Source organism: Rhipicephalus sanguineus, chromosome 4 (genome assembly GCF_013339695.2).
Source record: "Rhipicephalus sanguineus isolate Rsan-2018 chromosome 4, BIME_Rsan_1.4, whole genome shotgun sequence".
Taxonomy (NCBI): Eukaryota; Metazoa; Arthropoda; class Arachnida; order Ixodida; family Ixodidae; genus Rhipicephalus; species Rhipicephalus sanguineus.
Genome location: NC_051179.1, coordinates 154,839,902 through 154,866,236, shown reverse-complemented (window position 1 = coordinate 154,866,236; position 26,335 = coordinate 154,839,902). Strand labels below are relative to the sequence as shown.

At 44.9% G+C, this 26,335-nt stretch overlaps 1 protein-coding gene across 1 annotated transcript; it reads left to right on the top strand.

Moving 5' to 3' along the window:
* Positions 1-1,629: 1,629 nt before the first annotated feature.
* LOC119390832 (uncharacterized) lies at positions 1,630-12,994 on the top strand. The gene is made up of 3 exons (XM_037658539.2): positions 1,630-1,774; positions 2,442-2,474; positions 11,572-12,994. The coding sequence occupies exons 1-3, from the start codon at positions 1,732-1,734 to the stop codon at positions 12,954-12,956; spliced, it is 1,461 nt and encodes a 486-aa protein (XP_037514467.1). The 5' UTR covers positions 1,630-1,731; the 3' UTR covers positions 12,957-12,994.
* The last annotated feature ends 13,341 nt before the right edge of the window (positions 12,995-26,335 follow it).

The window sequence follows — 26,335 nt, the reverse complement described above, 5'->3', positions numbered from 1 at the left end:
AATTTCAGGCATATGAAATGTTTCCTTGTTACGTGGACATTCGGTTCAAATGTTTAAAGCCATTTTTTCTCAAAACGCGAGTTTTTACATCCTACAGTTACGCGAACAGTGATAACTTTCTTTCTAATAAATATTTTCACATGAAATTTTAAGTGCTGTTTCTTTATAAGTAGGACTGTGCATTCAGGCAGAATGATTGAAAACTAGCGGTAAGTTTTTGTGCTACAGACAATTGTGCGCAAAACAAATCTGCCAAATATCAACGTTTTAAGTATTTTTATGATAACGCACCTCAGCTTAGAGATATGGTGATCGTGGAGGCTAGATGCACAGGATGTTGCCCTCACTACGCATCTGCCAAGTTACGTTCGAATAGCACTGACAGTTATTTAGTTATGACTGTTGGCGCAACATGTATATTTTGGCGAATTTTGATTTTTATAAATTTTATTTGTTACATTTTTGGCAATATCGTCATTTTAAAGTTTATATTTACCTAAGCCCAACAACCCAAAACCATAATTATAACTTTTGGACTAAAACTGCAAATATTTATCTAGAAGGTGGTGACCTACCTTAAACAAACCCCGGTAAGTTGTTTAATAATTGAACTAATGTACTTTGAGCAAGAAGGACAATACTAACAGACATTTCATTCAAATGAAACAAAATCACAGTTAATAAACTTCAAGCAGACATTTTGGTCCATTGGCGTTTGCTGATACATCACATGGAAGCATAATAACAAATATGCGAATGTATCGAAGCATCTTAAGATACAATTGGCAAGTATCGTATCAGATACAGTTATCGCGGTATTTCTTGTATCTGTATCTCAAATACTTCTTGCCTGAGTATCTTGCATGGTATCGTTGTACAATTTCAATGTATCTTTTCCCAGCCCTGGCCCTGCCGATGTAACGATGACTTCGTATTTTACATCATAGCGCGTTGGACAAGTCTCCCGGCCACTCTCGGGCCATTAAATAGTTGTGTATTACACGTTTAGAAGGCAGAAAAATGAGTTGTGAAACATACACAAGCCGTTCCAAGGTGTGAAGAAAGTGCATTGTCAGCATTATGGCGCGCCAAATACCTTTACTTCCAATGCCAGAATTACAGCATCTAAACGTTTTCTATTTCAGACACGCGCCAAAACCTAAGCCTAGCTTCATAGGGAATTTACTGTTGATAATGGTGACCATAAGCACTGGGATTCTGCAAAAATTCTGCCTCCAATGTGCTGTAGAAATGCAAACAGCCTATGGTATGCAAGACCAGAAAGAAGTAGTAGTACGAAGGCGTCGAACTCTGGACATTTCTGTGCCGTTTTGGGAAGGCTGTGGCCTCCCATTGTTTTCTTCTCCGGATGATGTTTCATCACGGTAAAGCCAGGGCCATCCTGTTGCTAACAGAGCACAATTCTGTTTTCAGACAGTGATGGGAATATTTTCAGAAGCCATTCGTTCGCAAGGTCGACGGGACTGATATTGCAAGCAGCGACCGCCTACTGGGAAGTAACAACAAAAAGACCTACGTGGTAGCGGATTTGTTTATATATTTTCTCTGCATGCATCTGTCACAATGTGGCAACAAACAATGCCATTCAACCGACGATATGTCGAAGGGCTTTCGCAAATATTTGCAGAGTAGCCTGCTCATAATGGCGTATAAAAGCATGTGAATCTAGAGTGTCCGGCAGACGGAGTTGTGCAGCGAAAGACCGGCGCCATGAAGTCTCTCAGGCTCACAGCGCTTTTTGTTGGTCTGCTAGGTAAGCCCCAGGAAGTTCTTAGACATATTTTGTACTGAAAAACCGCCAGCCTGTGCGCTACAAAAATTTCAATAACAGGCAATGGCAGTAAGAGGGCTAGCTTAAGTAATTTAGTTACGTGGAGTAAAATACCGAAACGGTTTCTTCTCATTTGAAAGCTTCTTCAGCGCCATCCTTTCTCGAAAATGTTTGAAAATTACTCTCAGAATGAAAGCTTCAATTCCTCTTGCTCCCTCTTAAATAGCGAAAGAGCATTCTTCTTAATATTCTTTCGGGTTGTCCTAATACAATACTTCGGGTTTTCGCAAACTTATCCAGCAATTTACTCCATTATTTCAACGTTTTACGCGCTATGGTACGCACTGTTGATTAAACTGCACGTTGTTCTCACCGATCGATAGATTATTTCACTCGTTTGCATTTTGCGCCAGCCTAACTTCTCTGGATGGCTACTTCTAGAGCAAGAAAATGTAAATTTTATACGCCCAACAGCCTCGTTTTGCCGCATTGTGTAGAGAACGGCTAATCGTATTTCGTTCAAGAATATTTTAGTATCAGTTACAACTAAGTTTAGGGCAAGAAATTCAGCCATTAGAGTTTGAACCAGTGTGAGATAAACTGATGAATGACTTGTACGAAATATATATTGCCATTTTTCTTTTTCCAGGATGTCATGGACTTCATGCCGGCGATGCCTTCGGTAAGAATACACTCTGGTTGAAAATTTATACGACGAATTTTTTGCCTTTAGAAGGGCCGCACATTTCCAATGGCTGTTAACAAAAACGTTCATACAAGGAGCTTATGCACAAAAATGGCAAACATAATATGGTTTTCTACATAATTGCACAAGTTAAGAAACTGTAAAAACGTACAAGGCATCAGTTATTTAACTACCACTTGTACGAACAGCGGACGACCGAACGTCGACAATCTAGGTCCTGCGACGTCTTTTCTAAACTCAGCCGCAGGGTTTTAGGAAGAAGACTAATTATAGGCTGAGGATCACTACGGCTGACCAAAACATTTCGAATGTCGCCAGGATATATTGTATTGGAAAACCCTAATATGCATGTACCGATTAAAAGACCGAACCAGTTATCCATCGTACTCAAGCGCAGCATTTTGACCCCTATGCTTGAATTTTCTGGTGGTATTTGTTAAAATTATTACCTGGGATGGAAAAGAATCAGCTGCTTGAAAAAAAAAAACGATGGAACTGGCATGATGACATGTGTTCAATCTAGGTCACCCGGTAACGCGTTTCTACTTTTGAAATAAGCCAAGCTCTTTAAAGGCTCCCATGTTACTCAATGAGAGGTAAAGGAGGCTACCAAGTCATCAAGATACAACAACGGCGGGCTGTACCGTCACTATGAATCCTTGAGGTGGACAGCTACTTCAGTATGTAAATTAATAACGAAAATTCATTCGCAACGCTACAATCAGGCATACGCGTTCGCCACCTCACTTTATTTGCACCTATATATAAAGGCAGGATATACGCAGTGACAAATAATCGCATGCTAAAATTATTTACAAGTATTTCAAGTTCTCTGAAGTACATCCCAAATACCTCTGTTGTGTTTGAATCTAATCAAATGGCGTAGTCTCTAGAATCAATACAACGAAATACAATATTTGTGATGCCATCTTGAACATGCGAATAACAGAATATTTCTGATGAAGGAAGAGATCATATTTACAAGCTAGTGTTCATACCATCCGACCCGGCAATTTAGCGAATGAATACTGGTGAAGCGACGCAGGAAATGCAATCCACAATCAATTACTGGAAATTTGTAGCGCAGATGAGCACAAGTAACTGGAAAGTAAGATAAGTGAAAAAATTATACGTTAACTTAGTTGAAATTTTGCACAAGCGGAATGATATAGAAAAAGTACAGGCCACTAGACTACGTGCGCCATAAAGACACTGTAACTTGCAAAAGCAATCTTATTAGCTGCTACCCAATAAATTGGCGACCCTTGCGCTGAGTCGTGCAAGGCTTGAAACAGCGACGATTGTGATGTCTAACCTAGTTGATTCTAGGTTGTTGCTAGGTTTTACCTAGGTAGTCACTGCAATGATGTCCAAACTCCAGACCAAGCGTTCCCACCTTTCATACAGTGAACCTTTCATTATATCTGCTTTTTTTCTCTCTCTTTCTTCCTCTTTATTTCTCTCTTGATTTTTCTATTTTTTATGTATCTTTCTGTATTTTTTCCTTTCTCTCTCTTTCTGTGAGTCTCTTTCTTTCTGCTATATCTTAACGCGATAAAGTTAAAGAGGTGTCGGTGTCGGCGTCATTGGCTGTGAGCGAACAATCACCGTACGTGACCTAAAAAAAATCAAGAAAGATGCAAATAAAATAAATAACACACATCTTTGGTTCAAGTGCGAATCGAACCCAGGACGTCTGCGTGGCAAGCAGGTGTTCTACCACGGAGCCATGCCATCGCTTGAAACAACTTCGAAAAAACACTACATGAATGTCTTGTAGTGGGAGGAGTCTCCTTAACGCACGTAATATTGTGCAGCAGAAGCGACATCTGAACTGCGCAACGAGTGGATGTTCTAAAGGCCGACCAAATACAAAGCGCTCGTACATAGTTGATCATCATCAGCAGCAAAAGCAGCAACAAACTGAGCAGCTGCGTAGGTTCCGGTGTTGCCTTACGGACGTGTAGTTGACCCTTCGCTGATTGGCAAAAGGAGGAATTCTGGCATAGTGAGCACTGCGCAAATACACTTGTAATACGCATTCTAGGGTAGTTTGAAACAGGCAATGTTACTCGCAGAGACGTTCGTTTCCTTACGGCATGGTTGAGGCATGCCCTGAGAACAGAAGCTAAGCTATCAGTTGACAAGACGATGCGCACGGGGCCCGATTACGCTATCGCGTTCTACTCTTGAAGGCGAAGCTCAAACATCCTCCAAGTTTTCTTCTGTCTCTCTTTCCTTCTTTCTATGTTTCTCTTTCTCTCTCTTTCTGTATCTTTGTCCGTGTCTTTATCTTTTTGTATCTATATTTCCGTTATTTCTCTCTATTTTTCTCTCTGTCTGTCTTTCTATAACTTTCTCTCTTTCTAGTTAACCAGTGATCAGTAGTGGGATTCACCTAATTTGTCTGGCACATACCCATTCACGATGATGATAGTTTTATGATAGGCCGCACAAATTGCGGCTAGGTTAACAAGCTTCGCTTTTAAAATACGCAAGAATGTTTCCTTCAGATCAAACGGTGAAGCACACAAGTCCTCTACACCGCTTCATTAATGCCATAATTTCTCTTATATATGTCCTCGCACGACAGGGATAAGAGTAACGTAAATTGTTAGACGCTGCGTCAACAGAGCTTACAGAAACGTCACAACACGATTAAATACAAAGGCACCGTTGGCTTGATATATTGTATTTCTCCATTTTCCATTGCAAGCTGCCAGTAAAGGCGCATTGTGTACTGAGTGCCAGTAAGAGTATTCAAAATGTTATGGCGGCAGGATTTCCTGACTTGCTGAACTAGTTGTTGCAGTTTCTGGAATATTCGATTATTTCTTTTTTGCCGTTTCATCGCGCATAACGTCGTACTAATGTCCTTAAAAACGCTTCAAAGCAATGACGACGGCGCATTGCGCTCGCTGGAACATTGATGTTTTGCGCTACGTGTATCTCACAGCACGATTTTGCAGCTGTATCAGTAGTCAATCAGCGTAGGGATGAGATGCGAAATCACGATCAGTCAGGAATTAGTGCCTGTACATGGTATCCGCATCGAACACATCATCGACGGCCGTTTCGTCGATGTAAGAGAAAAGAATCTCAAAATTCACACGTTCCCCAATCCATGTGCTGCTTGTGACCAGCAACGTCTTTGCAAACCCAATTTGGATGTAACCTACAATACCAAAATAACATGATGATATCGTGACGGTTTAAAATAATGTCGTCGCGGATGTATTCGTACAACACAAAACAATCTTCAACTTCATGCGATGTCGCAGTGTGGGCTTTCGATTAAGCAACTCCCTTCATATTGACAGTATTCGCGCAAAAACACAGGCACGAAACAGAGCAACACAATGACGAGTGATTTCTAACAACTGGTTTGTTTTTTTTCGACAACATTTGCTTAAGTACCTAGAGATGTGCGCGAATCAAACATCATTGTTCATTAATAGCGCACATAGCATCGCCTTTAATGACATGCCCTATAGATGCGAAGAAAGGATCGAAATTTGCTATTCAACCAATACAACAGATTGATGACTAATGCGCCTATGTATGTTTTTGCTTTTCTATGCAGAGAGCTACCTTGTTCGCCCTCATAGTTTGATTGCGGTGTATAAAACTGATAGCGGTACTGCTAAAACAAGGCGCGTACACACTCATAAAAATACATTGCGAAACGTGTAGTAGGGCGTCCTTTCTTAATGGACCTATGTTCCCCTAGTCTCATTTTTTTCACATCGGCCGGTCTGCCAAAGTACACATGACCACACTTCATAGGAATATTGTACGCAACATTCCTCACACAATTAAAAAATTGGTTTTATTACTGCATTCTTCCTGTAGACCGTCCTTATTTTAAACGTTTGTTTTACCCTAGAACACGCCTACAATTTTGTTTTTAGCCAAAAACATGGTTGATCCCTCCATCACAGGAATCGGAATAACACGAAAGTAAAGCTTGCCCTTACAGAAGTAACTGAATGTTTACTGTACATTGATATAAGAGAGAGAAATATATGAAAAGGAAGAGGCAGGGAGGTTGACCTGATGCGAGTGACCGATTTGCTACCCTGCATAGGGGTGGGTATATAGGGGTCGGAAAGAGGACAGAGAGAGAGTGAGATAAAATAAAAACAAAACAAAACAAAACATGCACACATGCACACACATGTAGGACGTCCTATCACAGCCGTTCTGATAGACCGGTTGAACGCAGCAAGCGCATTAGCGCCTGCACAGCCTTCTCCTGTGACGTTAAGTCCTGTCGGTGGCGCAGGATTCTTTCTTGCGAAAGAGTTCGATCGTCCAATTTGTCCACAGTACTGTTCGCACAAACAGTCGCTTTGCAACACGCTTGATATAAGAGAGTTTGCAAAATGTATATTGATGTCTGGCAGCTATAGCACCGTTTAACTTGGATGCACCCACTTTGAAGACTGGTGGTAATCTCCATCCCGACGACTAACGTCCATGTTAAACGATTACAGCAAACCTTGTAGCAGCTATAGTAGTTAACGGTGAAAGCGTGATCAGAGAACGAGGTGTGATAGCCAGAAGAGCGTCGCATATTGGACGTCGAACTTGGTCGCCACCCCGCGGCATGTTAAAATGTGATTGAACACCACGGCCGGACTAGAGGGAAACGCAAAGCGCGTCGTGCCCCCCCCCCCCCCCCCACCCCGGCCGCGATTTTTCTCGCGCGAGCGGGGAACGCGGTGTAAGGGTACGAACACACTGGCGGCGCGGCACTCTCCCGCCCGCCGCTCACCGCTCGCTCGATGCCGCTTTTCTCCCTTTCTCCCGCGGAGCGTCAAAATCTTTCTCCCGCCGACTCGATCGCTCGGGGACCTATTTTCGCCGCTACCGCCGGCTGCCGCGCAAGCAAACCACCAATCAGCGCCTGCTTTACCTCCTCTTCCTTCTCACACGGGCTTTCGTCATAGCAACCAGACATTGTTCTCCTCACCCGCGCAGCTCCTCTCCGTCTTTCTGGGAGAAATCGCGAGCCGGCAGCAAGCCGGCGGGTTCGCGCTCCTCGACATGCCCGTTCTTGTCTCGTGATTCTCGCGCCGGCAATGTGGACAGCGTGTTGCTGCTTGCCGCGCGGAGGCGCCGACGGGCGGGACGCCGCCGCGGCATGCTTCCCGCCAGTGTGCACGTACCTTAACAGCCAGGTGAGACAGGCGCGCGCGGCGTCGCAGAACTATTTTAGGGGCGAAGCTCCTTAAGGCGGCACCCGTTCGTCCCTCGTAGTCGTAGTCTTAGTCGTAGTAGTCGTAGTGCGTAACCAGTCTTACGCTTTGACCTCCAAGGTGGTGCCGGTGGGAGATTTTTCCTGTGCGTTGTTGAACAATAAAAAATTCGCAGCGTGCGCGTTAACTAAAAGCCGAATTCTTCTGTCTCTCATTCCCCATTAGCAGCCATTGGCGTGTTCCAGTAGGAAACGTTAGTAGAAGTAGAAGTGTAAGTGTTAGCTAAAAGCCGACTTCTTCTGTCTCTAATTCCCATTAGCAGCCATTGTTTACCTCCAAGGTAGTGCCTGGTGAAATTTCTCCTGTGCGTGATTAAACAATAAAAATTTTGTTCAAAACGCCGTTGATTGATGAAATAAACCAACGAAAGACGCCAGATGTTTTGTGAAAGCAAAACGAAAGAACGCCAGATGTTTCTAAAGCAAAACGAAAAGACGCCAGCTGCTTAACGAAAGACGCCAGATGTTTTCTAAAGCAATGGTTTTCTAAACAATGAAAATTCACAGCGTACATGTAAAATTAAAGTGAGCTGCAAGTCGTCATAACTCATCGAACCTTTAGTATAAACGCGCCCGATCTCACGTCGGTGATGATGTACTGGGCAGAATTCACGGAAGATTCACGGTTTACCGATGAACCTCCGCAGCTTCGCCCACTCATCATCATTTTTGGTTTGGATTAGCGTGATGCCATGAGCGAGGCCAACCATTTTACGACGCTTGGGCTAAGATCGCCACCTCGCGGTGTGTTAAGGCATTGACCAAATTGAACTTCTACTGAAAACGTGCCGAGTAGGACGGACGTGTAACGCGTTGCAGGTGCTAATCGCGGAGGCCACAGTAATGAAGAATTACTTTACTTTACGCTCCCAGAGGGCAACACCACACCGCCGCCCGGGAGAGTGGTAGATGTAAAAGGCGCGTTTGTAAAGCCTCGAGAGTCTGTGACCGTGGCGCAGTGTCTTCCACGGGCTATGCACGCGCATGTTGCAGAGAAACGCAGAGCCGATAGTTTCCTCAACAGCCCACTTCATTAGGTTGGTCACTCAGCTAAGAGATGTCTACGAGCAAATGGAATATCAACCAGAATGGTATACGGCATTGGTGAGGTGCTTATTCTTACCGCTGTTCTAGTATACAATTGGAAAATCAGTTACTTGATGTAGTCGCTATAAAGGTGATTGCGAATTCTGTAGTGCCCTCTGTTCGTCATTTTGTTGCGACAAGAGCATAATCAACATATTAGTTCTTTGTCTGTATTCAATTGCTTTCAAGTGCTATCCTATGTTGAATAAATACCATGAAAGAAAAAAAAAGACCGTGGCGCAGTAGATAGCGTGCCCGACATCTGTTGTTGCGGACCGAGCGGTCGTGGGTTCGATGCCCGCTGACGGAACTTTTTATCTTTGCCATCTGATCGTGTAAATTTTTCGACGTCATTTCCGTGACGGAATTACGTCACTGACGTCTTGGTGGATCCCGGCATAACACACTTTCGTGTTAAAAAAAATTGGACATAGTGACTTTCTGCTACCTTTGTTATTATGTGTGAAAGCCCGTGTACATGAGGGATGACTGAAAGCCTAGAATTGGAATCAGTTTCTCTACCTGTTTTTATATTTTGTTTTAGCTTTTTCATTAGCCTGCTGAATCAAGCTTGCATCACAGCCAGCGGGTGCCCGGCCTCTCCCAAACGAGCTGTTTATTCATAAGCCACGATATTTAAAGTGTGGGAACATGGCTTGAACAACGCTGACCAGAAAGAATTAGTGACTGTGCCATTCTTAACAAGCGTAGAATGATTCGACGCGTACTTCATAAGCGGGTTCTCTGCCCGGGCGCTTGTCATTGTGTTCTCTTCTGTCTCCCTGTGATTTCACGCAAATATTTTCAAGATGAATTTATTCATACTAGGCTGACTCCACTATTCCAACAACTGTCATAGTTGTACCGGTGAATTAGCGGTGACATATTAGGAGTAAGCAGAATTAACAACTTTCAGGTTAACCGAAGCAGAGACTATGTCTCATAAGACGTCATAGCTGTTTCACAACTCCATTTCAAAGCATGCAGGGCGATGCTGTCCTGAAGTGAGAGCAGTGATAAATTCAAGGGGACATGTCATGCCTGTTAAATTTGCTCATAGCGCATTTTCTTTGTGTATAAATACTTCGCATTGCCGTGTATTTTTAATGAAAGGTCTGGTGCCACACGCAGGACTAGGAATTTAACGGACACTCCATTATTTTGCGATAGCGGCATTGCCAGTACCGACCCCTCGCCAGGACGACTCGTTCATTATAAAACAGTTAATGGTAGACGAAATATTAAAATCAAGTAAAGGTGTACAATGTGCATGGCTTTCAAAATTTATCATCGTTAAACACAAACGCTGTCTGCGAGATTGCCGAAATACACATTAACCCAAACACATTTGAATATTTGCTAATACTTTGAAAATAGCACCATAAACTGTTCACGGAGCCAGCACTACCTCATTACTTTGGGAGCTCTCTGTGCACTCTTTACTCTAACAATTCCGAGGTGCGATGTTGTCCACACTTTTCATGTACACTGCTAAAACAAAAAAGGGCAACAGTAGCCATTAATGTTCAGAACATCGCACTCGTCCGCCACGGTCGTACATTGTTTACGGTGCTCCGTTGCTGACCCGAAGGTCGTGGGTTCGATCCTGGCCGCGGTGGTCGCATTTCGATGGACGCGAAAATGCTATAGGGCCGTGTACTGTACGAAGCCAGTGCACGTTAATGAACACCAGATGGTCGAAATTTCCGGAGCCTCATAATCATATCCTGGTTTTGGCGCGTAAAACACCGGGACTTTACAGAAATAGCAGAGAAAAACAACCTAACATTGATATTTTAAGATGCATATAGCTGTAGGGTGTTACCACGTTGCCTTATAACATTGACCACACAGAAATTTATTTTTATAAGAATTACTTTACACGGCCTTTTTGACATGACCTTTGCGGCTGGGAAAATATTTCGCGACAATTTTACACTGCAATCGTTTTGCAATTCATCTTTCGCCGGTAAAATATAGCTGCGGAAGACGAAAGCACTTGTAGATGTACTTGTAGGTGCTAAAATGGTTTACGCAACCTACAAAATTGTAAATATAAAGACAGAGTGAGATACCAGAGCAAAACGTTAGTTTTAAATAGGTATCCCATTCTAGGCAACAAGACGCCATTTTTGTAGGCATTGTCAGCTGGCGTTTCGATTATGCGAACCGCTTTTGTTCAGAAAACAAACGTTTGTTCTTTCGACTACACTGTAAGTCACGCGTGCGATTTCAATGTGGAGTAAGCGACGCGTCATTATTAAGACACTCGGAAAGAGCGCGAATGTTTTCACCACAAAATCTGCAACTCTTTTAACCGTCTACTCGGGAACTTTTCGTTTGAACATCAGGACAGTTTTTCAGGAACTTAAGGATGCAATACTAACTGATGTTGTTTGCTGGTGCAATATGTTTGTTAATTTTTCACTCCTCTATATGTTGTTACAATCTAAAGGAATAGTTATTTAGGGTATTAGAAACACTTCTGTTTCTTTTCATCTCTAACATGAAGTTGAATAAGATAGCGAAAGTAATACGCATGCTTCAAACTACAAAAATTCTCCACATGGAAACTGTTTTCTTACTCCGCAGACCATAACGATTTTTTATTCGTTGAGAAACACTGGGGTTTTTACACTCCCCGGAAATTTTCTTCGTGTTCATTGTTAACTTGCTGCGTCAACTTTATTTTTGTAAAATGTTCCTGAAGTGCACTTTTTTTTTCAGGCATGGGTGGTTACGGAAGCAATAGCTTTGGCTCTGGAGGAAGTTTCGGAGGTGGATCCTCGGGACTCTTGGGAGGACAAAGTTTATTTGGAAGTGGAGGTGGCTTCGGTAGTGGCTACGGTGGCGGCCTCGGCAGCGGATACGGCGGTGGATATGGCGGCAGCTACGGCGGAGGTGGCCTAGGTGGAAACGGATTCGGCGGCGGATATGGAAGTTCCCTAGGTGGATATGGCGGCGGACTGGGAGGTAGTGGCTTCGGCGGAGGTGACTGGTATCAGGCAGGAGATGACAGCCAAGGTCTTTCCGGCGGACGCTTAAGCAGGTTGTTTGGTGGCCGCTCAAGGAGACGCAGGTCCAGATTCGGCCTCGGAAGTTACGGCAGTGGACTAGGGGGAGGTCAGTTTGGAGGAGGATTGGGCGGTTTGGGTAGCTCGGGTAGTTGGGGTAGCCTGGGTGGCTCAGGAGGCTTGGACGGTCTGGAAAGCTCTCTAGGAGGCACGTATGGCCAAGGTAGCAGTGGTTACTCCGGTAGAGGACTGAGGCGCCTCCTGCGACGCCTACGAAGAAGAAACCGAGGCTCATATGGCAGCTTGGACAGTGGTCTATCTGGAGGATGGGGCAGTGGTTCGTCCTTCGGTTCTGGCTTGGGAGGATCTCTAGGCATGGGTAGTAGCTTGGGAGGTCGATATAGAGGTAGTGGACTCGGTGGAGGATTAGGAAGTGGACTTTTCGGTGGTAGTGGACTGGGAAGTAGATTGTCCAGGCGCAGGAGGTCTCGCGGTGGCTTCCGAAGGGGATTATTCGGAAGACTTGGAAGTGGTGAATTAGGAGGAGATTACGAAGGTGACAGCAGCTATGATGGACTCGGCGGAGGAAGAAGTGGACTTTTTAGCGGCCGTGGATTATTCGGCCGTAGGAGGTCGGGGCGTCGCTCCCGAATGGGATTGTTTGGAGGCGGACTTGGAAGTGGTGGCTTCGGAGGAGACTACGACAGTGAAAGCAGCTGGGGCGGACGTAGCGGAGGACGAAGAAGTGGACTTTTTGGCGGCGGCGGATTATTTGGACGCTCCAGAAGTGGCTTATTCGGTCGTAGGAGATCTGGCCTTGGCTCCGATGGTGGATTGTTTGGAGGCGGACTTGGAAGCGATGGATTCGGAGGAGACTACAGCAGCGGAAGTAGTTGGGGCGGACTTGACGGAGGGCAAGGAGGTGGATTTTTTGGCCGCAGTGGAGGCTCTGGAGGCGGCCTGTTTGGAAGTGGGCGTTATGGCGGAAGTTCCAGTAGCGGAATATTTGGAAGGGGACTCGGAAGCAGTGGACTCGGTGGAGGCTACGGCAGCGGCAGTAGCTGGGGTGGCAGTTGGGGTGATGGATGGAAGCAGTAGTGTAACAAATAAACGCCAACTTTCAATGCTTGTAGAGAGCTGCTGACTGCTTGATTTTAACAAATCTTTCAACGCTTTGGTGCCAGTTGTTTGGTGTCTACATGTTCGGCAATATTTTTCCTTGGTAAAAAGTTTTCGTTTGTTAAGTGCACGATTTACTGTCTTTAAGCGATCCCGCAAGACATCTTGACCATGGTCAGAAAGGGCTGATGATTAGCAGTCGAGGCTCCTGCGAACATGTGAGCCAAACAATACAGCGCCGTATATGACAGGAGATTTACACCTCGATTCCGAAGTCAGCTAGAAATCGTTCGCTCATCTCTCGATAAATAATGTTATATACCCAAGTTCAACTACGTCACATGACCAAATGCACATCGGCTTGGCTAGAGTGTAGCTTGGCCGTTGGCATTGTGAGCTGCATCGTTACCGCGGCCGCCGCGGTGTGCCACGACGTGCCAGCAATGAGCACTAAAGTGGTAGAATTACACGAGCGCACTCAGGATCACATCGAAAGTGAGTCGCGCGTTCAAGGAAAACGAGAAAAGAAATTTCTCAAGGTCATGACATGCGCTGGCGTACACTCTAAGCCGCAAAGGTGCGAAATGGGAGTAAGTGCTGCATTTCGTCCCCGCAACCGGTAGTTCGTCCCCGCAGGGATTAACTGCAAGACGAGGGTGCCGTGTGCAAAGTGAGGGAGGAACTGTTAGACCACGGGGAGCAACGTTTACTCCCATGGAACTTTCCGGCGCAGTGGCGACCTCGAACGAATGGTCAGCATGCGCGTATTCAAAGAGTCCGCTAAAGAAATGAACTGTTAACAGTTTATTTAAGTGTAAAAGGTCTTGTCAACTACGGCAACTGCGGCAGAAGTAAAGTAATATCGTTCATATGGCATAATAATAAACAAATATGAAAAAGCTTTCACACACACACACACAAAATGGGCTCGCGCCGAAGCTGTATCAATGCGCTGCGTGGTGTTCTCGTCGTATGCACGGCAAGCTAGGACTCGGCGGTTTTGCGGTGTGTTGTGGATGTGTTCTCGTTTCGTGGTTGCGATTGCTGTCACTTGTGGTGCACTGAATCATCTTCGCGTTGTGGTAAACGTGATCTGCTACTGGAATGAAGTGCTACCCTATCGAAATGCTACGCGCCGACTGGGACATCGCCTGAGAGGTGAGTGTAAACAAGGCCGCCATCACTCCGCGTGATTTTACCTGTGTGCAGTTGATATGTAACGATCACCGCTTGTTTAACATTCACGTTCTGCGCGAACAAAACACGCATGATTGATGAGCTCGCGCGATACAGCGTCGCGAGTGCGCCCCGCCTGCTATAGAATTACAAGCATGATGGTTGGGCCATCGAAACATGGTAACCTCGGTGAAGGCTCAACATTAGCTGTAGCAAGTACAACTGTTCAAAAATAGTTTTGTTTTCAGTGCTGCCCACATAAGCGTTGTTTATCAGAAATATTCGCGACTTTTTAAAAGAACATTCACGTAAACTCCGCACGATATCTTCTATAGCAATGTAAACAAGTCATTTGGGAAGATTGGCTGTTAAAATAGTATGTCTAGCTAAAGGCACCGCTAACACGGGCAGTCGGCGACGGCATCGGCGATTTCGCTCGTTTGTAGCGATGCTAGGAATCATTTATTTTTATATCTCTCAAATGAAGAACAAGCTTCATTGATAAATAAGTGGGCCCACTAGCGTGTCGCTGTGAAAGCGTGAAACGTTAACCCCCCCCCCCCCCGAGGACGGGTTTTTCGAACTTCATAACACATTCTGAACTGTTCCATTGCACTATATGGCAGGTTTTGTGAAAGAGCAGTTTTCGTCTAATTTTTACGCATGCAGCATTTCTAACAGACGCCTTGTGACGTAACTGCAAGTGCACGAACAGTTCTGCCGGAAATATTAATGCTTCTGCAATTACTTTTTCAGGAAATCGATGAATGAGAGCGTTGCGCCTCCTGAGAAACGTCTTCAACATCTTGCTGCTATGAACACGCTCTCAGCAGCTGTCGATTGTGCTGTTGCACTTCCTGACGTCGGCTGGACAGCATCCATTCGGATAAAACATTGCACTTTTCATTGTCTCTTCTATAATGCAGAGAAGCCATCCTATCTCCTGCATTCAACAAAGTTGCTCAGTTTATGTGTACACACGATGCTGCACAATTGACACGAGTCGTTGAATAAACTTGGTTGTTTCTTTAGACGTTTTCGTTTTTTTTGTCATTAAACAGACATTTTCACTGAACGATATAACCAACCGTGTTCTGTACAGTGAGAAGCGAGCAAACTTGGCACGTCGACGGGAGCATACATGAGACTGTTTATATATACATACATTCATCAAGCGCCCAAATTCGCTCGAAACACGCGCGCAGAAAAACCAATCCAACGCATTTTACAATTTCATGAACGTGATCACCGAATGGTTGCTTGCGAAACACTGAAGGCTGAAGTCTAATAATATAAGGAATCTTGCTACTTTGACTAACATGGCAGAACGCGCAGCTTCCAGACGGTGCCTGTACATATATAGCCCCGGTAATCTTCACTCTGCTGCGTACTGGCATGTGGTATAGTGGTTAGCGTACGCGACTGCTGATTCAATGGTCACGAGTTCGAATCCTGTGTGTTTGTTGTGAATTTTCTGTAGTTTACTTCTGAATTTATTTCTGTATATTAATTGTGTATGTCGTCAAATGCGTCTATCAACCTCCAAATTCTCGGTAATTCAACCAGAAATTGTAATAAATTGATTTTTTTTTATCTAGAAGGAGCCACTGTTAGTCCCATCAGGGGTAACAGTTCGTCCCTACGCAGCTACCATGCAATAAATCAGTTACTCCCTAAAGGGGTAACTTTTACACCCCGACATTTCGTCCCTCAAAACAACTGAGGACTAACAGTTCGTCCCCTGACATTTACTCCCTAAAGGACGAATCGTTCATCCTTTAGGGAGTAATGGTTGTGGCAGTGCAGTTACCCCCCAAAAAGGACGAACCACAGACCCTTTTTCGTCCTTTGCGGCTTAGAGTGTACGGAAGTAACTCCTTGTTACCCCCCCACCCCACACACACACAGACACACACATTTCAGTGTAGCTTTCACCGCGCTTTCTGGGACGAAAGGAGAGAGAAAGCGCTTAAAGCGTGCGAGAAATCCCTGCAACGCCACTCGAACTTGACAGATTCTAAACATTTTCGCGGCAGTCAATTTGTGAGACAATAAATTCTGATAGTGAGGTCATTCGACGTACACATAAACATTTGAGAAATATATGTGCACGACTACTCGTGCAAGATTTCACATCATCACGTTTAATGGAAAATTTAAACACAGTGAGTAATGAAGAACATTTGATCCGGCACAATCATTTCTAACAACCCGCACTTTCCTGGTGGTACCACTATTTTTCCCCTAATAGTTTACACTTCAAAAGAAAATAAATTACGCGTCCGATGAATGTTAGACCGCCGTGTGTTGATTTGGTATTCGCGAAGTGCAGCAGCCCTAAGGTCTAGCCATTTGTCTCCAGTGCCATGCACACTTTAATCTTGGTAACAATAACTATATTCCTGAGATAAGTGCAGCATTGCAGATTTTCGCAAACACGTTCATGATCACGCCAAGCTCATATATCTCAAAGGCGCAGGAATGTAATGGACAAATGTTAGCAAGTCTGTGCACAGGGACGTGACATGCGCAGAGGAACGCATTACACACAAAGCAAACGTATTGCACAGTTGAATGGCACAGAAATATTTCTTTTCCAGATAGGATGCGTCTATGGTTATTGTATGCTACGGCATTAACATATCATGCGCTATGAATGAATCAAAAACATTTTATTGGCAGGAAGGGTGACTGTGAGATGTGTAGTCTATGGCACCAAGTGTGTGCACAAGAACGATATCGCGTGATGGATAAATTAAAACGCCTCTGTTTGCAGCAAAGAGGAATGACTATGGAAGACTGCGAAGACAAGCACATAAATACCGTTGCATCTGACGCTGAAGAAGTTTATTGAGGCTCGTTTGTTGATGTCGATCTTCGTGATGAATTCGCATGGCGATTGCTGGCATTTTATAGGCTAAGAACGATTTGGAAACATGAGCACTAACACAAGCACCCCTTGCTTTCAGGAAATTACCTGCTGAGGTTGCTCACTTTAGTCCCAATGCAATCCTGAATAGTGACTTAGGCTCTCTTATGCGCCTAATGGAAACCATCTAATTAACAAAACCACAGTATACCTTCTTTTCACACACCTACAGAAACTGCTGTCGTCACTAGCGTTGGCCTTCACTATAACCGTTGCCGCCAACTGCAACTCATATATACAGCGGGCAACTTTCTGGGGTTATGCAGTCAAAGGTAGTGAGCCACAATGCGCGTGTAACAGCGCCGCCGGACACCGCTCCGAGATTAAAGCGTTGCTTCTTGACAACGTACGCAACTGTGCACTCCAACGCACACAGAAGAATATATTATGTTCTTAGTAATCACGAATGAGGCTTGCCCGAGGGGCTACGTCAAGCACGCCGTCAAAATAGTCCACGTTTTCTTGAAACCCCGCAAATTTTACCACATTATGATGTTCGACCAGCACGATAAACGCCTGCAGGTCAAGGGAAAATTATGCAGGAAGCTCAACGCATCCGCGCTTACTGGGCATGTTCCCTGTGCTGACCACGGTAGTCACGACGAATTTTGCAAAAAGGAAGTTGTAGATGTAGATGCACGTGCAATCTACAGATCTTATTCAGAGAGTACATTATGCCTGAAACTTTTGTCGAAACAGTGATACTAAACTTAACGGCAAGTCGGACCACACCACATTGTAATGCTTAATCAAAAGTGGTCTTCAAAGTTGTGTGGACTACTTGCGTGCACGGATACATGGGCTGCAGCTTTGCCATACCCGTAGCATTGGATTTATAGCCACATGAAGTTGTCCCTGGGCATGTAGCAATGCACGGGGGAAGGGAAACGAACGACCCAAGTACATCGCGCATCATACTGCTTAGATGTAGGCGTCACTCATGTGCATTTGAAAGTTTCGGTTATCCTGCGGGGGAGTCAAAGGTGAGTAATCTGATCCATATAGGGCGCAAAGGGGGATCGTTTCATATATTTTATGTCGACGTGTTCAGGTAACGCCGCTTATAGCACCGACACAGCTACAATAATGTTGCCCGGGGATTCATGATCACCACCCTGAAGAACTTATAAGGCTAAACGAAGAAGGGCCGCTAGTAAACTTATCGAAAAACTTGTCTTTCTTTTCTGTGAACATTAGATTATTCTGAAGAAAATGTATTGGGACTGCTTGCTCGGTAATAAACGCTTTGTGATGATGCCTTGTGATGATGTTTTGTAAGGGAGGATTACGTATGTGCATCATGCCGCCGCAGTGGAAGAACTTTGGCTAAATATGCGTAAATCTTTCTGTCTCTTTTACCACCGAAAATTCACCGCTCTCCGTTTAGATTGGTATCGTTGGCCGGTTTGCAATTTATCCTGACTGAAACCAGAGGCTCACACTGTTTGTAGTCTCTAGGCGTGGAGACGTCGGAGCCGTGGACAATAGGGCTGACGCGCTGGAGTTTTGAGTACTGTGCGGGAGCCTGGTGGCGTGCGCCGAGGTTGCTTGGTAGTCAAAAATGGCGCCGACCGGCGAGTTACGCAGTTCTCGAGTTGTTTTTAAGCGTTTACTTAATTTTGAGCCTAGTTTTCTAGGCTGCAATAAGTGCTCAATAAACGTACGCAGGAACTTGTCCGCTATGCCTGCAGGGTCTGACATGTTTGACGAGCGATCCCTGCTTCAACAAACCAAGTTTCTATCCGAAAGCAGGTGGTCTGGGCGACGGCTCTGAAGACAATGCGCGCGGTCCCGAAGCGCGGTCGCCGCCGTTATCAGCGTGGTTAATTGCCTCGAACATGGGGGTAAGGATCCTAATGTGCGGTTTTACTGGTTCCCCTGAAAGCCGTACGAAGTGGAGCGACGGAACTGCTGGATACGTGCCGTCCGACGCTTGGAAGTGAGTACGCGAGCAAAACGTGGTATTGCAACTTAACGTGCCATGATTGGTCACTTTTCGTACGCTACTGCGTGCATCGCGTTTATATATGTATATATTCCCTGTGTACAGTGCCCAGACGGCACGCCGTGGCATTGCCGAACGGCGATCACGAGGATATGCAGCCTGCATTTCGTGCGAAACGAGAAAAACGAGTGCCATGAGTCAACCCTAGCGTATGTGCCTACGATTTTACCGGCAGCTTACGGCCGGCTGCTTCCAGCGGCGGCGCTGTAACATTGCGCGCGTCGCTTCTCGACCGCCACCGCACTGCTGACAGAATTTGACGAATTCCCTAGAAGCAATGTGAAAATTACGACCGTGTATGGGGAAAAAGTTGTGTTTGCGACTGAATGCGGCAGAAAACGGTCACACGACGCGAATGCGCTCATTCGGGGCGCCGACGCTAGCCTTCGTTTGGACCTTTCTTGATTCCGTGTCGTCGTGTAATGCAATCAGTCGGCTTTCTTAACAGCAATCTTTTCGTTTATGCACTGTCGTTAATCGCGCGAGCATGGCAGCGTAAACTTAACTCGAGTTCAACGTCGTATGAGATTCGCATGCACTTGCGAGTTGCGCGCGCGAAATGATCTCCTGCACGTCGTAAACATACTTGACGTTGACGAGCTTCTTGCGTTTACGCAGATTGCTTGGCCTGAAGAACTCAGCCACGCCAGAAACTGGCCGAGATCCAAAGCGCAGCACAACCGACAGCGGCGGCTCCGTTGCGCATCTGAGAACTTAGTGCTGCATGCGGCCGCCTGTCTAGGACTACTCGAAACTCACAAAGAACTTGTCGTAGGGGGCGCTTTTTAGCACCGTTTTCGCAGCGCCGCCTGGGCAGCCAGTCAGGCCTATCCATTTCAAAATAATTTTGTGTATTTCAGCCTTTCAAAAGCACATATATTTTCACTGGCTTCGAAGAGCCGAGTTCTCTATATGCAATACCTAATAAAGAATTATCCCCCATACAAGGGGATAACCATGTTTCTATCCATTATAATTCACGCCGGAAATGTGCCATACCTCATGTCTAATGGCGGTGCCCAGAAATGATATGACAGTTCTGCTAACATTGAGCAAAAGGTATCCATTGCTTCCTGATTTCAGCTCTTGAGTTCTAGGTGAATATTAAGGTATTTCCTTAACAGTGTCCACTCTCTACGTAAGCACTGTTTTCCATCGGCTCAGTGCTTCACCATTATGTCATTATGTCCAAAATCGCTGTTGGCTTGCATGAAACGAACAGTCCTCGTGCCAGAACAAGTGTATGGATTATAGCGCGAAAGCAGCCCTTGGTGAAATCGCGGTAACACTCAAACAATATTGCTGAAGCACACGAGCGGCAGCAACTGTTTTGGAATATTAAGCATGCGAAAGTAAAACCTACAAAATGTGGTGACCTGATATCCCTAGAATGAATGCGTTTCTGAGGTCGCAGGTTCGACCCCAGTCGTAACAGTCTTTGCTAATGACTTCATTGTTACGCTTTCATTCTCCGCGTTAGAGGATGTTGCAACAGGACTTGGAAAAGAAATGTGGTATAATGGGTTCGTTTGACTGAGCCTATAGAATGTCACGCATATTCTGTGTGCGCCAGAACTTTTAACTTATCGGTGCGCATTGTGCCTTGTAATGAAAGAAGACTATATAAGCCAGACAATTTGCAAAATGCGAAAAATTGTCATGCTTATGAGACAATGTGTAGCGATCGCCCTGTCTGCTTTACCTATTGCGTCGTCGCCTTTACATTTTTTTATGCTTCGGTGCCTTCATAAACCCACACAGGCTAGTTTAACATTCACTTCTCTTAGGCAATAGATTGAGCTGCTAGAGTTCTCGGCCAGAAATATGGTGCTGCACATTGTCTGTTGTCCCACACTCTCAACAAGTGAGAATGGAAACCCTTTCACTATTTCAAAGCCCTGGCGTCAATTTCAGTGCAACAAGGCAAATCATTTTGTACCTCAATGCACGCTAGCACAGATACACTACTAAAGAATAATTACATCTCTGTGCATCCGTAATGCGTTTTAATCCAGAGTGGCTTTTTAATGCAGTATCATTAATTTCAAGGGATAGGAAAGAAATTGCTCTTTCTGCTCTTACAGTGCACTAACACGGCGCTACAGGTAGTTAGCTCTGTTGCTCAACCGCGGGCTAAGACGATGGTTTAAATATTCGCGTGGAGGCATGAAAACTATGCCATTCATCATTGTGCGTGCATTTGATGCATTCGAAAATGGAGCAAAGATATGCTCATGAATGAGCGCTTCACACCGTTGGCTGGCTTTAGCTGTCTGCGTTTTAACTGGATGTGCATGTTGCCCATTTTACCTGGATTTCTATTTGTAGTTATTTTGTTTGCTGTATTTGTAGCTGCAAAATGTGAAGTACGTGCCAGTGAAGCTTTTAACTTTGCTGAGCTTCGATCACGCAAGCGCTATCAGAAATCTGTAAGGCCAGAGCTTGCAATGCAGTTACTTTCATCTTGACTGATCGAGGCTATTACAGTTTGGAAAGAGTGCGTGGCTTCTGCAGTTTCATTCCTACGTTGCTCACAAGCTGTTCCCATTTATAGTGTCCAGTCCTCAAGCACCATTTCTTAATTTATTTTGTGGCGACAGGTGGTGGCTCTTCATTTATCGGGAGATGTTCCGTTTGGTCAAGAAAAAAAATAAATATTCCACCCCAAATGACTCTATATGCGTGTTTCGGGTACGTCTCCTTCTCAGAAGGGTTGCGCTTCGGGCGAGTCGTTGTTTCATAACTGCAGAATGTGTGTATCGTGGTCTTTTATCGCATATGTCGTGCTAATGCATGCTGCAGTCTGGTTCGCGCCATTGTTAACACTGCATCCCTGCGCCGGCCGCTTTGAATGCTGTACTGTTGTACTCTCATACATTGCCATAAATACAGCTGCGCTTTTCTTGCATGCCTTTCCGGAGGCATTGTCCAGGTTGCCTCAAATGCAGCTGCCCTTCTACCGGAGATACAAAAAGAATTCCTATTATTATTTCACAGAGTTTTTGTCTTTTTCGTTCGATTGCGCTTGTGCAATCACAGCGCCCCTCCTTCAGAGGTCTTGAAAAATACTGCGCATCAGCGAAGGACAATGCGGGCGCTACAAATTTTGTAAACACGTCTTCAATAAGCGAGAGCATATGATTCAACATGTTTGTGGTAACCAGGGAACGTGGCAGGTTATTATAACAATCACTGACGAAGAAAGGACTCAAGACTGCATCAGCAACATACATGAGTCAGCCGTGTTTTGAAGTGGGAAGTTCGCTTTCCATACTTATCATGCTTGAGCATGAGATGTTACAGGTGCCTAAGGCACAACTTTCGGAAAATTTACAGCAGCGTTCCGATCACTCGGGCAGTGACAGTTGCCCCTCTAGTTTTTACCATGCTTCTCAGGCTGCTCCGGACAAACAAAGAGAAGGCGTTTCACCTTATACACGTGGGCTACATATATCTCGCTGAAGCGACCGACGTAGTCCATAAATCTTCCAAAATGTCACTACGCTGAGCGTTTTGTCAGAAGCCACCTGGTGGTGGCCGCAGGCGTTTCCAGCCGATCATAGCCGATCATGGTAGGCCGAATAACCAACGAAGCCCCACGATCTATTACGCTATACACATGATCTATGACCGATCAATTTAGAATTGGAGCACTCGCAGTTCACGCAAAAAAACGTCGTGTAGCTGTGCATGTCGCGTAGTATTCATAGATCAAATAACAACACACTATCTCTAAGGATAACATTATGTGCGCCCATGGAACGAAAACAAAGTCATTAGTTGCGGAGGATGAGACTCATCAAAAAGACAGCTAATATGCAAGCACAAAGCGCAGCCAGAAGAATTCGGGGAAATTACGGTGGTCTTTACAGCAAATGTAAACAGTCAGACGATGATAATACATCAGGACAAATTAAGGACAAATTAGATCTAGCAGTACTCAATCGTCTCAACATGAGGCACATAGTTGCTTTATAGTTGTGCTGAAGAGACGCCGCTTTATCAATGCTCTAGGATAAATAAACATGACAGGATTGCGCACTGGCTCCTTGGGTCCCGAACGCGACGACATCAGAAAGCTGTAGCTGATGCACAAATTTTTCATAAGACAAATTTCAACACGAAGCATATGAGAAACACGTAAGTATTTGGAGTTTTGAAGATGCAAGCACTTGAAAAATGGATTTACACATCCGGACACAAGACGCTGCCAGTTTGGAAACTATTTTTGTGGCCCACATCATAATAATCTGTCGTGCTCTCGATTTCTTCTGTGACTCATCAATTCTCGCTCTTCTCTAAGCACTATTCTTGAAGGTCTTCACTCAATAGTAATACTCCCTCTTCGCAAATCTGGACTATATCTGCGCGGTTCGTTGCGCCACTGCACGCAAATTTCCATGCTTCGTTTCTTTCTACAGAATTTCGTTTTATATATAACACTGCTATTGTTTTGCTTTTGATACGTTCTTTATCCTTTGTGCGATAGATCATCCTACCACCCCCATTATCCTTCTCCTGATGCTTTGTTTCGCCTACCGCCAACCTGGGGCGCCATATAAGGCTGAAAAGTTTTTCTAAATACTAGACGCCTTTGTAGCGAAGCTGTACGTGCCTTATGTTCTATGTTCTTTATGTGTCGGTGAATCATAAATTAAATGGCTGAGCGTGGGCCAATCCGGAGACAGCGCAATACTGGGCCAACCTGCGTCGGAGCTGAAGAATGCTTCAATCACTTCGCTCCTTACTACGACTACTACCACTACTATTAATAATAATAATAATAATAGGAGTAACAGTGCTGTAATCAATAAGTTCAACAATGCTGCATAAGCTTTATAATGAGCCCCCAACTACCTTGCGCTCATCGTCGGAGACATCAGTGTGGACATTTTTATTAATACCACACAAGAAAAGCTTCACTTAGTTTGTGGCAGAAGATTTGGTTTGAAGTGCAGCACTAATATTTAGTCTTACAATTACTGCTAGACATAAATGGGCGCGCGCGCGGACACGATTAATACTTATCGAAAGCAGCGGCGCAGCATTTTAATGTGGCTGGTCGCAGTTTCGATGAACTCAAACTTCAATGCTTCGTCAATCTTCCGGTCTCCGCGAAACAGAAAATATGGACGTCGCATCTTAGTCCTATGTTTAATGCATGTTAGGCGAAAGGTATAAACGTTTCAAAAGTAACTCTTGAATCTGCTGATATATGAATACGCAACGACAACCAGACTTAAGCCCTCCACTAAGAATTTTTGAAAACCACTTTGACCATGAAATTTTCATGTTCACTGGTACTTACGTGTGATGTATTTTTTCGGTGATATGCAACGCGTGATTTTCTGGAACCCTGCACTTCCCCCACCCTCCCTTTTTATCATGTAGATGTTAACCAAGCAGCATAAAACCCAGGGTGCTCCCGCACCCCCCCCCCCTCGGTTTTCCATCTTTATTTGTGCTTTTGCCCCTTACTCGCCCCACTGGGTACGCCACCTATCTCAATGACTCGTTTTGTCCTGTCTTTCCTTCACCCCATTATTTCGCACTTGTGCTCTTTTCTGTGTCCCTCTTTTGCGTTCAGGGTAGTGTGACCAAAGAGTATACATACAGGCTGCTAAGGAAGGCCATTGCAGCCTCAGGCAATATCAGCCTAGGTCAAGCCACTAGTCGAAGCATGGCTCAGCAACATTTTCTGTTCAACAATACTTATTACATCTCCACATAAATACGCGTTAAGTGGATGAGAGGACTACCGCCGCCGTAGCTTAAATGGTAGAGCATCGGCTCGTTATCCGAAGGATGCAAGTTCGGTCCCTGCCGGCGGCAAGTGTCTTTTCGTCCACTTTAATTTATTCACTATTATAGCATAATTACTACATAACAGTTGTTACTTAATTACTACAACACAGTACAATTAACGTCTCCTACCTTACTTGGCTCCTTTTATCTCTTGGTTTTCAGTAAGGTTGTATCTATTCCTTAAAATTCCCTTCTTTCATTCTAGCACAGTATAGTGTTGATGACACGATCCTAGAAGTAACAAGTGAGACTAACACACCAATGTGTCTATAAATGGCCATAGTTATTCCATTTTAACGCGTGCCCTTAACATTACGGCTTATTTTCAAGAACCGAAGATAAACCTGTTGTTGGGTTTCATGCTTAAAATATGTAAATAGAAAGGCCAGTTCCTCAAGCTCTTTCGTGCGTTGCGCCATATTAATTTAACTGTGTTCGAATCGCTGGTTCATTGTATAACACGTGCTTGATTTTGCAAGCAGTGGAAGATATAGGTAGCTATATACCATGAGAAATAATCGCTAAATTTCTGAGCAGTCTAGAAACTCTGTCGAATAGCGCCGCCGGCAACGTTTTTTCCAGCCACAACAGCTGTTCCCTGCTCTCTCATTTGTACTTGCTTTTCTATTTCTAGATAACTTCGAATCTGTTTGAGCAGTACAAAAGAAAGTTTTGTTTATGCAACTGACACAAAAACAAGAGAAATTGTTTTACTTGAAGCGCTCCCAGTACATTCATTTTGTGGCTGTCAGCAAACCGAAACAAAGTGAATTCCAGACAGTACCCAAAAGCGAGCTGCAAGATCTGCAAGTACGAACGCGCAGACATGGTGCACATCTTACGGAAATGCACAGAAATCAGAACATATGCAGGGAGGTCAACACAGAATCGGACCTTCTCGAGCAGCGAAGGCTAAGCGCTCTAACACCGATTTACACGATCAACTATGGGCAATCCCGGACCCGGCAAGCGGTGGAAAGGCTATGCCCCGCTACACATAGCGCCGGGCAGTCTGAGCTCGGACCGCCAACCCTGCCGGTGCATGCTAAACAGAATCGATCCAGACTTTTCACCTCACTATCAGCACTGTAATCACGTGCACTGCAATTTCGAACATATGTTCTGGCTGTGCCCCCTTAATTCGGGGTCAGGATATCAGACAAACCCTCCTGGGAGGCTGCCATGCGCAGCATGGAACTCAACAGCCAACTCCTGGCAGTCCAGAGGGCCCGGGACATCGCCGAGAGGCTACAGCTTCTGGCACCTTCCTGGGTGGAGCCACCTGGCTGAGCTAGCGGGGACCTCCAGTCGCGTTCAGCTTCTGCCACGTTTGCACCACAATAAAGTTTTCACTCACTCACTCAGTTCCGAGTAAAGTTTTTTTTTCCCGTCCGACGTCATGTTCTCTACTTTAAAAAATGTCGTTCGCGCGCGAAGCCGCAG